Source organism: Triturus cristatus, chromosome 1_2, assembly GCF_964204655.1.
Source record: "Triturus cristatus chromosome 1_2, aTriCri1.1, whole genome shotgun sequence".
Taxonomy (NCBI): domain Eukaryota; kingdom Metazoa; phylum Chordata; class Amphibia; order Caudata; family Salamandridae; genus Triturus; species Triturus cristatus.
Window position 1 is genome coordinate 516,599,162 of NC_140580.1, and position 12,732 is coordinate 516,611,893.

The following is a 12,732-nucleotide window of genomic DNA, read 5'->3' on the forward strand; positions in this document are numbered from 1 at the left end:
ATTGGTAAGTTGGTATAGTCATTAGAATCACACTAAACCCAGTACAAGGGAGCTTGTTGGGTAATGGAAATTGGGCCCTGTCTTTAGAACATTATAAGTTCCTGAGCGCTGGATCAATTTTGGTAGCAGAAATTGATGGTTATTATTGGTTATTAAGGCAAATTAATAATGTATTGATAATTTTGATTACTAATATGAAGAGTTAGTGTTTAGTTTTTATGTAGTCTGGAAGTAGGGGTACGAAGTTGCCTAAGATACCGGGATGCTAATTTAAGAAGTTGTGGTGTAGTCATAGTGTGGAGAAATACCACGCTGAAAGGCATAATGTAGAGAAATACTACACTGGAAGTTCTTTGTCTGCTGTTGTAATATCAAGCGGCGAAAGGCTGTTGATGTTATTTTAGGGACTTTTTCAGTTGTAAGAAGAGCGTATCAAATAGTGGAAAGTCTGCTTCCGAAACTCTGGCCTTATCCCCAGGGGAGTACAAAGATCTCTTTTAAATAAAAAGTTCTCTTGCAAAACTTTGGCCTTATCCCTAGAGGAGTACGAAGACCTCTTTTCACTTGTTTGAGAGTAGAGTAGCATTAGTTGTTATTCTGCTGGAAGCAAAAGAAATCTTTGAGTAAATGAACTTTCCTATACTAGTGGAGCAGACAAAGGCATTGTTTTGTGTGGTTTCTAATAAGAATTTCGCTAGAAATATTTTTTTTTGCACTGCTGTATTATTTTTGTGAAGGGAGGGTCAGTAGAAGGAGTTATACTGACGTCACGAAATGCCGTGCTGGCATTGGTCAGGGTAGCGGGTGTGTATTGTGTTGTGATTGGTTGGTTGGTGTGAGTCGTGCCGGTATTGGACAGGCGCGAACCAATAGAGTGAGTGGAATTACGGAAGGATTTTCTTGTTTCCCTAGAATATTTAGCGGAGAAATGCGAATGTTGAGAAATGAAGTTGTTAAAAGTGATTAAGGATTTCTTCAAAAAAGATAAGCCGATTGTAATTAGAGAAGGAATTCCTGTGACTCCACCAAGATCGTCTGCTTTGCTTATGATGTTAGAGCTTGGATATCATATGTGTACATGGCTGGAGAATTGGGTGAGGTATACTGAGGATGATGGACTGTTAGCTTTCCCATAACATGGTACTTTTAATGTAAAGGTTTTAGAGAATCTGAGAAGGCGAATTAATTCTTTGAAACCAAATCCTAGACCTATGCAGTATGAAGCACTGGAAAAGTGGGGGCATGAAGGGTACAGGAGAGAGAGAGACAGGAATGGCTTGAACTATAGGAATACGATTAGATGGTTTTCAGAGGCTAAATGGGATGCTCTAATGAAGAGATGGAGGAGAGATGTGATCTTAGATGGATTATATCCAGTAATGGTTGCTGAGAATCAGGCTAGTGAAAAGTGTAAGGAGAAAAAGAATAATATAGAGACTTCAGAATTAGATATGGATCCAAATGAGATTGATGATGTGTTATTGGAAGAGATGTTACTGAAAAGACCTCCACCGTATCAGGAAAATCCGGAAAGGGTTACTCCAAGTGCACCTTTAATTGAGATTGAAGTTACCCAAGTTTCACAGGTTACACAGGTTACTCGCATTACACAGGAAAAAGAGATTGAAATGCTTAGTAGAGCTAAAGAAGAATTGACTCAGTTTGAATGCAGAAGCGTTGTCAGTTTCAGTGACAATTGGTCCTATAGTTCCATTGTATAGTGAGGGATAGAGTATTTCTAGAGTACATGCATTGACAGTTCCGGTAAATGGTGCTAAGAATGTTAGTGCATCAGAGTCGAGTGGGACGAGGATGTCACTGATTGATCTTACTGTAAATGGAAATGTGACTGATACGCCTAAAGAAGTGTTCAGATAGATCCTAGAAAATTATTGCCGGATGTGAAAGAAACAACTCCAATGTCAGGGGGTACTGGCTCAGTGGGACCTTCGCCAGAGGAGTTAGATGAATGGATAAGAGGAATGGCATCTAATAAATCTAAGCCAAGAATAGATATAGGTAGATTGAGAATAGAGCTGGATGAAATGATCATTGGTACAATTAGTCCTGAGAGATTAAGATCTTGTCAAGATGAAGAGTTGTTATTTTTCTACAAGAATATTACATGGAGAGCGAAGGTTTTGCATGAGACATTAGCAGAGGCTGCACAAGAATATGGAATTGATATTGAGAAATTAAGAGCTTTGCAAAAGACGTATAGATTGGATTTCAGTGACAAGGACCAAAAGAGTTTGAATGCTTCTGGAAAACGATTACAGATAAAGGAATTGATAAATACTCTGAAAAGTTGAGGCGATGTAGAACGATGGAGAGGTAGATGGACGTGGAAAAAAGAAGTAGCTCTTGCAAATAAGGGTGTGGTAGCATCACCTTTGCTTTCATTTAAAGAGACAGATCCTGCTGAAATGATATATCCGATGAGAGAAGCTCCGGGTGGTGGATATGGTCATATCCCTTGGACAAGACAAGATAAATTATCTTTTACAAACGAGTTTCCCAGATTGAGAGAGAAACCGGTTGAGTGGTACAAGCAGGTAGAGATTTGTAAAAGTTTCAAAGGTCTTGTTAAAGGATTTGGATGGTCTATTTGATATTGTGGTTCCAGCTGATTTATGGGCTGAATGTAAGATTGTAGTTAATTGGCCAAAAGATGAATATCCCAGAGATATTAAAACTGGAGCACCTTCCGAAGAGGCAATGAAAAAATATGATCAGGTGATTACTTATTTGAAAGGTAAAATTTCCCCGAAAGAAACCGATTGGGTTAAGATTGATAGGATGACACAGGAGTCAAACAAATCAGTTCATGCTTATTATGAGAGGCTTTTACAAGTGTTCAAAGAGTATAGTGGTTTTGAAAGCATTACCGATAAGAATATGGGACATTTTGTCTATAAATCTGTGTTTGGATTGAAACCAGAGATTAGTAATATGATTCAGCAACATTTGATTTGCTGGCAAAATAAGACAGTGGATGAAATTCTGAGATATGCAAAGTATTGTAGTGACGATATTGAATCTAGACATGAGAAGTTGAAAGAAAAAGTGATGTGGGCAAAGGTGAAAGTAGCAAATCAGAAAGATTTGAATTTTGTTGATGGTTCACAAGCAGGTTTTGAAGTGAAAGGAGAGAATCAGAATTTCCAAAATAGCCAGGTACCTATGAATATTGTACCAAATGGAGTGGTTCAAGTGCAGTTACCAGGAAAAGGCAGAGGTAAAGGTAACAAAGAGATAGAAAAGAAATGTCCGTGTCATGGATGCGGTCAGTTACGACATTGGAGGAACAAGTGTAATGTGTTGTTAGGAAATAATGGAATGATTTAAAATTTTGATCCACAGATGCAGAATGAGGTGGTTGTGAATCAACAACAACTGCAGCAGCAGCAACAGTTGGTTACACCACAGGTACAACAGGTACAAGTGCCTCAAGCACCTATGCTAAATAATGTGAATGCTCAGGTACAGAGATACAGTGCGAATGTTGGATTTCACACGAGTGAACAAGTTGGTAAGAATCAAAATGTGCAAACGGTTCCACAATATTCGTTGCAATGTTCTGAGCGTGATTCAGATTCAGCTCAATGAGGGTGCCTGAGGGGGGAGGAAGAGTTCGTCCTTGGCGCATCTCTGGAAGTAGATCAGCCAGGCCCTTTTGTTGATGGAAAAGTGGAAGGTAATGATATTACATTCCTAGTGGACACTGGTGCTACCCGTTCTACTGTGAGAACAGAAGAAATTCCAAATCTACCCCTCTCTGGAGAGACTAGCCAAGTTGTAGGAGTTTCAAATCAGCATATTAAGACTCCAGTGACTAAACCAATGGAGGTTCATATTGGAAGATTCAAAGATTTACATCGGTTTGTGGTATGTGACTCAAGTCCAGTAAACTTTTTAGGTAGGGATTTGTTGTGCAAGATGAATTGTACCATCTATTGTACACCGGATGGTATTGCTTGTCAAACACCAGATGAGGATGTTGCTTTTAAAATGAAGATGGCACAGCAAGGGACAGAAGTGAATGATTTATATCCTTTATTTACAGTAAATGATTTGCCGGTTGAATTAAGAGACACCGTGACAGCTGATGTGTGGAATTTTTCAGGGAAGGATATTGGATTGATGAAAGGTGTAGATCCTAATCAGATTATGGTCAAGCAGGATGCTGAATTTCCGAAAACACCACAGTATAAGATGAGTCCTGAGACTATAGAGGGAGTTACTCCTGTAATTGAGCAAATGATTGAACAGGGAATTTTTTAGAGATACTTGGGAGCCCTTGTAACTCACCTATAATGGAAATTAAGAAACTGAGTGGGAAATATAGGATTGTGCAGGATTTGCGAAAGGTGAATAAGATAGTGGTACCTTGTTATCCGATAGTGCCCAATCCAGCAGTGATTCTTTATAAAATTCCTAGTGATGCGGAGTTGTTTACAGTGATTGATTTGTGTGTTTTGGGTGATACCCTTGCATCCAGATAGCCAATATCTTTTTGCATTCCGGTTCGGAGACCGTGTTTTGGAATGGTGCCGAGTTCCACAAGGGTACACAGAGAGTCCCTCAATTTTTAACCAAATTCTGAAAAAATGTCCAGATGCATTGGTTATGCCAGAAGACTCAGTTTTGATCCAGGATATTGATGACCTATTGGTGGCATCAAAGACACAAGAGGGATGTGTGACAGATACGATTGCTTTACTGAATCATTTGGCAGTAGGTGGGCATAAAGTGTCACCAGTTTTGTCGAAATTAAGTTCAATATTTGGGACACAAAATTGAAAAGGGAGTCAGGAAAGTATCACAGGAACGGATTGCTGTCATCTTACAATGGGGAACTCCTAAAACGCAGAAAGAGGTTTGAATGTTTCTGGGTATGGTTGGATACTGTAGACAATGGATAAGCGGGTTTTCATTGATAGCTAAGCCATTACAGAGATTGACTTATAAAGATGTGGTCGATCCAATTCAGTTGGAAGAAGAGTGCATGAAAGCATTCATGGAATTGTGAGATAGTTTGTGTTGTGCACCTGCATTGGGAATGCCAGATTATGGAAAAGAGTTTGCATTGTTCTGTTGTGATAAAGGATGTATGTGCTCTTTCAGTCCTGACACAGACACAAAGAATGGCATGTTGTCCTGTGGCATATTTTTCTGCTACTTTGGATTCAGTGGCTGCAGCGTTGCCAGGTTGTTTGAAAGCAATGGCTGCTACTTGTGCGAGTCTGGAGCAGAGTGAATCAATTGTAATGGGACATCAAGTGAAAGTGTATGTGCCACATTCTGTTGAAATTTTATTGACACGCACCAGGAATCAGCATTTGACAAGTAGTTTTTTTACTAGATATGAAAGAGTGATCATGGGTACTGAAAATGTGACAGTAACAAGATGTACACTTAACCCAGCGATACTGATGCCGAGTTCAAGATCTGAAGAAGTGAAAGATGAAGCAGATCATGATGGTTTGGATGTTACAGAATTGTGCACGAAACCAAGGCCTGACATAAAAGATATACTGTTGTCAGAGTTGGATTGTGTTATGTTTGTGGATGGTTCCTGTCTGAGGGTGAAAGAGGTGTTTTGTGTGCTGCATATGCTGTATGTACAGTGGTCATGGTTCTTGAAGCATCTTGTATAAGAGTGATACATTCGGCCCAAATTTCTAAAATGGTCACTCTGACCAGGGCCTGTATAATTGGCATTAATCAGAGAATAACCATATTTACGGAAAGTCAAAATGGTTTCGGGGTGGTGCACGACTTTGGTCAATTGTGGATGCAACAGGAATTTCTGACTTCTTCAGGGTCACCGATTCGCAATAGTAAAGATGTAAAAGATTTGTTGAATGCACTACAATTGCCCAAGGAATTTGCAGTGGTTAAATGTCCAGCACATAAATCAGGAAATGATTATGTGACTAGTGGAAACAGATACGCTGACGAAGTGGCTTGTTTCTGTGCACAAAATTCAGTTTCAATTAACAAAGCATCAGAAAAGAAGAATACAGATCCATGGGATTACACATATGGGAAGAGATGTCATGATCAGACTCTGCAAGCAGTCATGGTATAATCCCAAGTTTAGAGTCATTGCAGAGAGTCTATGCCAGAGATGTGTGACATATCAGCAGCAGAATCCAGGGAGGAAAACTATTGTTAGTTGGGGCAGAATTGGGAAAGGGGATGGAGCTTTCACCAGGTTGCAGGCTGGCTTTATAGAGCTCCCTCCTTGTAATGGACTGAAATATGTGTTGGTTGTTGTTTGTCTGTTTTCTCATTGGGTAGAAACATATCCAACAATAAGAAGTGATAGTCTAACAGTTGCTAAATTGCTTTTGAGAGAGATCATTCCTAGATTTGGATTTCCAGTCTCTTTGGAAAAGATAGAGGTACTCATTTTAATAATGAAATAATTCGGATGATTTACTCAGCATTACAAATTGAGCAAAAGCTGCATTGTGCCAATCGACCAGAAGCCTCAGGTGTGGTCGAGCAGGTTAACGGCACTATTACATCTAGACTGTCAAAAGTGTGTGCATCCACAACACTGAAATGGCCAGATGCTTTACCCATGGCGATAATATGTCTGAGAAGCATTCCTAATAAAAAGACTGGATTATCCCCTCACAAAATTATTATGGGGAGAGCAATGAGACAGCTGATTGTACCAGCAAATCAATTGATGAATATTACTGATGATCTAGTGCTTGATTATTGCAAAGGATTGGCTGATGTGGTGCGTTCTGTGTCTCATCAGGTTGGAGAAATTGCAACCACAACACAGTAGGAGCAAGCACATGATTTAAGTCCAGGTGAGTGGATCCTGGTGAAGAAGCATGTGAGAAAATCTTGTTTGGAACCTAGATGGCATGGACCTTACCAAATCATATTGGTAACGACGACAGCAGTGAAGTGTGGTAGCTTGCCGAATTGGATACACGCGAGTTATACAAGAAGAGTCCCAAGTCCTCTTGAAAGACAAGAAGAAGAACAGCGACTGGTGTCAAGACAAGAAGAGCCAGAACCTATAGAACGTGAAGCCACAGAGTCTGAAGCTATAGATTCTGAAAGTGTGGAACATGTGTTTGAACAGGAAAAAAGTCAAATGAAGTGGGCACCAGCTACTGGGTCTCATAAGACTGCTATTGAAATTGACAATGGAAAGTTTTGAATGAAAATCAAGAGCAAGTACAACAACAAAGAAAAGAACTGAGTAAGAGAACTTGCAATCTTGACAACGAAGCGGAAGAAGCAGTACAGGCTAAGAGAGCAAGAAAAGGTGATGTGTGGCCAAGAGGGGTGAAAAGACTGAAATACACTCTGAAACAGAAATCACCAGAAACAATAACTGAAGTACCAGATCAGATTGAACAAAGTGAATCAGAAGAAGAAACAGTCAGAAAAACAAGAAGAATAAGGGTTCCAAATAAAAAGTACACAGCTCCAGAATGGATATATATAGTGATAGAAGATGTTGAAGATTAAAATCAGATCAAACAAGACGTTGGTACAGAGCAAAGTGAAGGAGATGGTTTTGAACCACCTTAAAGAACTGTATAAAATAAGGTGAAAAATAAGAAAAAGAAAATTAATTGAGAGAATTGCAAAAAATAGAAGAAGATTTGAAGAAGATATTTTTTAAAAAGAGGGGGTAAAGTGGAAAGCCATAAACGTGTGAGAATAAACTGATACACTACTTTGGATAGATTTTAAAAATTGTAAACATTTTTATAGATTACATTTTTGAGTTAGATATTTGAGTATTTTCTTAGTTTTTTCTTTTTTCTTTTTAGAATTGATACAAATTTTTCAACATTAGAAATGGCAGAAACAGCAGAGACTGAACATCGAAATCACAGTTTTAAACGTATATGTATTAATGTTTGCTTATTTTGTATTTTCCTTCTAATGTTGGTGTGGTTAATATTAATTGTTATTGTGCCTGTCTTAATGGTAACTAATCATAAGAATAACACTAATAGTGCGATGAGTGAAAAAGTAGATACTAAAGATTTTGAAGACTGACATACTAAATTAGAGAAAATGAAAGATGGCAGCATCTATCATGATAAATCAATGAATGACTTTTCGTTGAATGTATTCACAAAATTACTTTATGAATACATTGGATGCGAGAGATTGTTATGTGTGCATGCAATTACCGCCGTCTGTCTCAGAGGGGGTGACCTATCATCACCTACCTTTAACATATGGTGTGTCTTGTAATGTACTAACTAGCCTGTTTTACGAGACAGGGAAACTCCAGTATTATTGTTCAAATATGGATTTAGTGTTTTCAGAAATTCCTATTAGAAAGAATATGAATGAGATAAATAGTGCTAGAAGTGCGGAAAATATGGGAGAAGGTTTCATACCACACAGACATTAAACATTGTATATGCACATAGACTTAATCTTACATGTAGCTTACGATTTGAAGAGATAGAATTCATTAACATGGTAGAAGATAGAAGACAGGAATTTCAGAGCTAAGCTGCTGAGCAAAAGTCTCATGTACCTCCATGGGCTTTAAGGGAAGGGTTTTACAAAAAAGGCTAGACTTGCGCTGCAATGTCTCTAGATTGGTATCATAGAGGGAAGATTTGCTTGCTTAGACAAAAGACTGATCATAATAATTATTTCATTGGTTCTAGTAAATGTGATCATACTTTCCTAATTACGGGAGGTTGGGGAATAAAAGGAGGAACTGATCCTGTTTTTCCAGGAATTTATTATGTGTGTGGTAAGAATGCCTATTATAGGTTGCCTGCACATTGGTATGGATGTTGTTATCTTGGTATTGTCTTTCCAAAGATATGCCATATGGATAAGAATCATAGAATCAATGAAGTAAAGAATGGACTAATACATGTAATAAGAGAGCGAGTTTTTCTGAAATAGTAGGGGATATTTTTGGAGCAATGATATCTTCAATTGGAGTTATTTTGAATTTATCAACAGACACTGCTAGAGGATTCTTAAAGGTAGATACTGAAATGGTTGCAATTAGATCTATGGTTTTGCAAAATCGACTTGCCCTTGATGTGATATTGGCTAAAGAGGGTGGAGTCTGCAATATGTTAAAAATACAACAATGTTGCACTTAGATCTCTAACAAGAGTAGGAGTCTTGAGGGGTATATCAAGAATATTACAGATCTTTATCAAGATTTGTCCGAATTGAAGGTTGACGGTGCTTGGGAGAAACTTGGTAAGAGATTTTCCTCAATGGGTAATTGGTTTTCTACTTTTGGAAATAGTGTTTTAGGAAGAATATTAACACCTATTGTTGCAATTGCTATGGCAATACTAATGATTTTTCTGATCTATAAGTGTTGTAGATGCAAAAGAGATACATCAGATAATAAACGAAGAACAAGAAAAAGGAAGAGAGAAGAAATAGGATTAGAAGATATGAAAGGGAATTATTATGAAGTCATGAAAGATTTAGATGGGTTAATGATAAAACGTGAGAGAACATCTGCTTCCTAAAAGTGACAATCTGTATTGGTGGGTATTTTGGTGATGGCTTAAAACGCCATCAAAGGGGGGGATTGATGGAGCAGGGTTTTTGCATAAAATAAAACCTGCTCAGATTGAACCCTCAGTAACATTTACTAACCGTGTGCAGTGCAAAACAAACGGAAAAAACCTAACATGAATGAAAATGCTCCTGCGCAAGCTCGTACTTAATTACTGAAGTAGGTCGCAAAATGCTTTTTGATTAATGTAAAGTAAAAGGACTAATGCTGCTTAGTGCATGTTATTAATGACAAGCTAGGAAATATGAATATTTAATGTGGGTTTGCGTAGGGATAAAATGCAGCGTTGGGTTGGTGCATAGAGAAAAGCATTTACAAAAAATAATAAATATTTGTGCTTGTTTCTTGTAGAAGAGTGGCTTTCTATTCTGCATGACAAATAATGGTTTAGAGCAAAAGATCTTTGAGTAATAAAAGCTAGAAAGTAAGGGAGAAAGAGAGCAAGAGGAGAATGGTACTTAACCTTGTCTTTTGAATCCTGAGTGCTTGTCAAGAAAGTTTATGAAAGAACAATGCGGCAAACGTGGAAGGAAGCTTCCTCTGCAGAGAGGCGCTCAGAGGAAAGATATACAAAGTATTACAACAGAGGCCAGAGAAGAAGAAAAGAGATGATAGTAGTCCGGACTTGTATTTCCTGAGGTGGATACTGATGTCATCTGAATTAATAAAACAATGAAGCCTTTAAAATTGATGGACATGTAATGAGTGGTGTGACAGAACACCCCCTTCCTTAACCAATCAAATGTGTAGAAAAACCTGAGTTGGATACTTCTGTGGGTTGGTCTTTTGGGTTTTAAGGTATAACTGAAGTGCCTAGTGGGAGGGGTTAGGACAGACATTCTTGCTGACTGTTGCGGGTGAGATTGTCGCACGTCATCGGTTTGCTGTTTTCCAGTGTTTCCTGATTTAGTCTTTGCCTCTTAAAAATCTTCTTGAGGGGCCCTTGCTTTTCTTGTGGCCAGGGAATATAGTTTCCTAATTGGGTTAGTATAGCCTGATATCTGAATTTGCATAATCACTGGCAAATGTATTTTGTTTCTGAATCGTTTGTCTCTTCTCCTAACCACCGTGGTCAAAAAGAAAGATCTCCCTTGGGACTCAGAATATCACCAGTCTTTCAAACATACAGGTTACACACCAACAGGATGAGAAATGGCATCAACGAAGCAAACCAATTACTTAAAAGCAAATTTATTACAAATTAATCAAGAAATATCACATTGAATCAAAATGTTATACATATACATAAAAAGGTAAACTGTTTACCAGATTTTAAAACAAAGAATAAAACTTCCTTTGAAGAGCAATAACACATAAAATTAAATCACATAACATCTACATATACGACACAAAATTGGGACAGAAAGCACAGGACAAATAATCCTATTCGGACACAGGAAATCGTTGACTCGCAGATTAATCAGTTCTAACCACAATAGATTTCAGTTACAGTGTACATGGCATAGAACTGTTGTCATTGCAAATTTTCAACAATTTCCTTCTACAAGAGCATCGACGCGTTTCGGTAGGCCACACATTACAGCCAACACCTTCCTCAGGATTAGTTGTAGATCCCAATTCTAATATTATTAAAATCTGAAACAGAAAATGTATAACAAAGAGTATAAGCGACTCCCTTAGAGTATTGCCACAGACAGTATTTGATATACTTCGATGACCCTAACTCATCCCTTGTATTTTAAACATGTACAGTCACACACATTCTCTTGTATCATCATCTCGTCCTGCCAATACTTTTTTTGGGGATAGATTTTATAGAAACATTTCTTCACACTATCTTACATTATCTTGTAGATGCCCAAACCATAAGATACGATGATATGATTTTGGGATGTGGAAAGATATCCATATCCTTATATGCGAGAGACATTGTGTCAGGCTATCTTCACAACGCCACATTTATGCGACACTTACTCCTGAGAGAGGCTAAAGAGAACTCCTGGATATGCGATGATGAATTCAAATTTCTCAATAATTTGGAGCCCAGAACCCCTGCAATTTATGGCCTACCAAAAATCCACAAAAATGCCACTGATCCACCTATGAGACCAATAGTGAGCAGCATTAATTCCCTCCTGGAACCGGTCAGTAAATATGTGGACCATTTTTTACGTCCCATTGTCTCCAACCTACGATCCTATGTGAGAGACTCGGCCCACATTATTTCACTTGTGGAAGGTAGACCGTTCTGTGGAGAGACTCAGTGTCTAGTTACTCTGGATATTGAGTCTCTCTATACGAACATCCCTCAAAATGATACGGTGGAAGTTATTCGAGAGGTGCTTAGGGATCAGGACCTAGGTGGAGCCAATGCTGACTTTATTGTCAGATGTGTTAACCTTATCCTGAAGAACAATGTTTTTCTCTTCAAGGATGAATATTTTAAACAGCTGAAAGGTACTAGCATGGGGGCTACCTGTGCTCCAAGTCTGGCCTGCTTATATGTAGGCCAGTTTGAAACTAAGCACATATACAACGAGGTAGCCCCTTTCTTTGAAAATGTAGCGGGCTGGTACCGCTACATTGATGACATCTTCTTCATATGGGAAGGTGACACTGACAAACTGAAAGATTTCCTTGACTGGCTCAATCTTGGTGATCCAAATTTGAGGTTCACATACCAGTATAGTAAAACAAGGGTCGATTTCTTAGACATCTCTATTAAAAATTCTAATAATTGTCTGGAGGTAGAGCTGTTCACGAAACCCATGGCGAAAAACACTCTCCTTCACTTCTCTAGTTTTCATCCTAAATCCCAACGTGAAAGTATCCCCTTCAGCCAATTCCTTCGCCTTCGAAGGAATTGTTCTGACTTACAGGATTTTTACAGACATGCAGAGGACCTAAAACGAAAATTTAGGGATAGAGGCTATCCTAAAAAACTTCTGACACACTCTCTTAAGCGTGCCAGGTTCTATGACCGTAATGCATTAGTGAACAAACCAACGGTTAAAAAGGAATTTCCCAACAAAGTAGTATTTGTCAGTAAATTCTCAAACTTAAGCAACCAGATAAAGAACATTGTCAATAGGAACTGGCACATCATTAACTATGATGAAGAGGTTAAATTGGAAAAACCTCTGTATGCATTCAAAAAGAATAGTAATTTGAGGGACATACTAGTGCATACGTACCAGGAGGAGAATAAC

General features: G+C 38.3%; 1 protein-coding gene across 4 annotated transcripts in view; it reads right to left on the bottom strand.

Moving 5' to 3' along the window:
• The window catches only part of FANK1 (fibronectin type III and ankyrin repeat domains 1), a 1,120,241-nt gene that overhangs the window by 139,672 nt on the left and 967,837 nt on the right, over positions 1 to 12,732 (bottom strand). Inside the window, exon 9 of one of the 4 annotated variants that reach the window (XM_085606239.1) lies at positions 10,872 to 11,158. The exons of the other annotated variants lie outside the window; for them this stretch is intronic. Coding sequence (XP_085462365.1) covers positions 11,009 to 11,158 — 150 coding nt within the window. The 3' untranslated portion in view covers positions 10,872 to 11,008. Of the gene's footprint in view, positions 1 to 10,871; positions 11,159 to 12,732 lie in introns of those variants that run through there. 4 annotated transcript variants of the gene reach the window in all.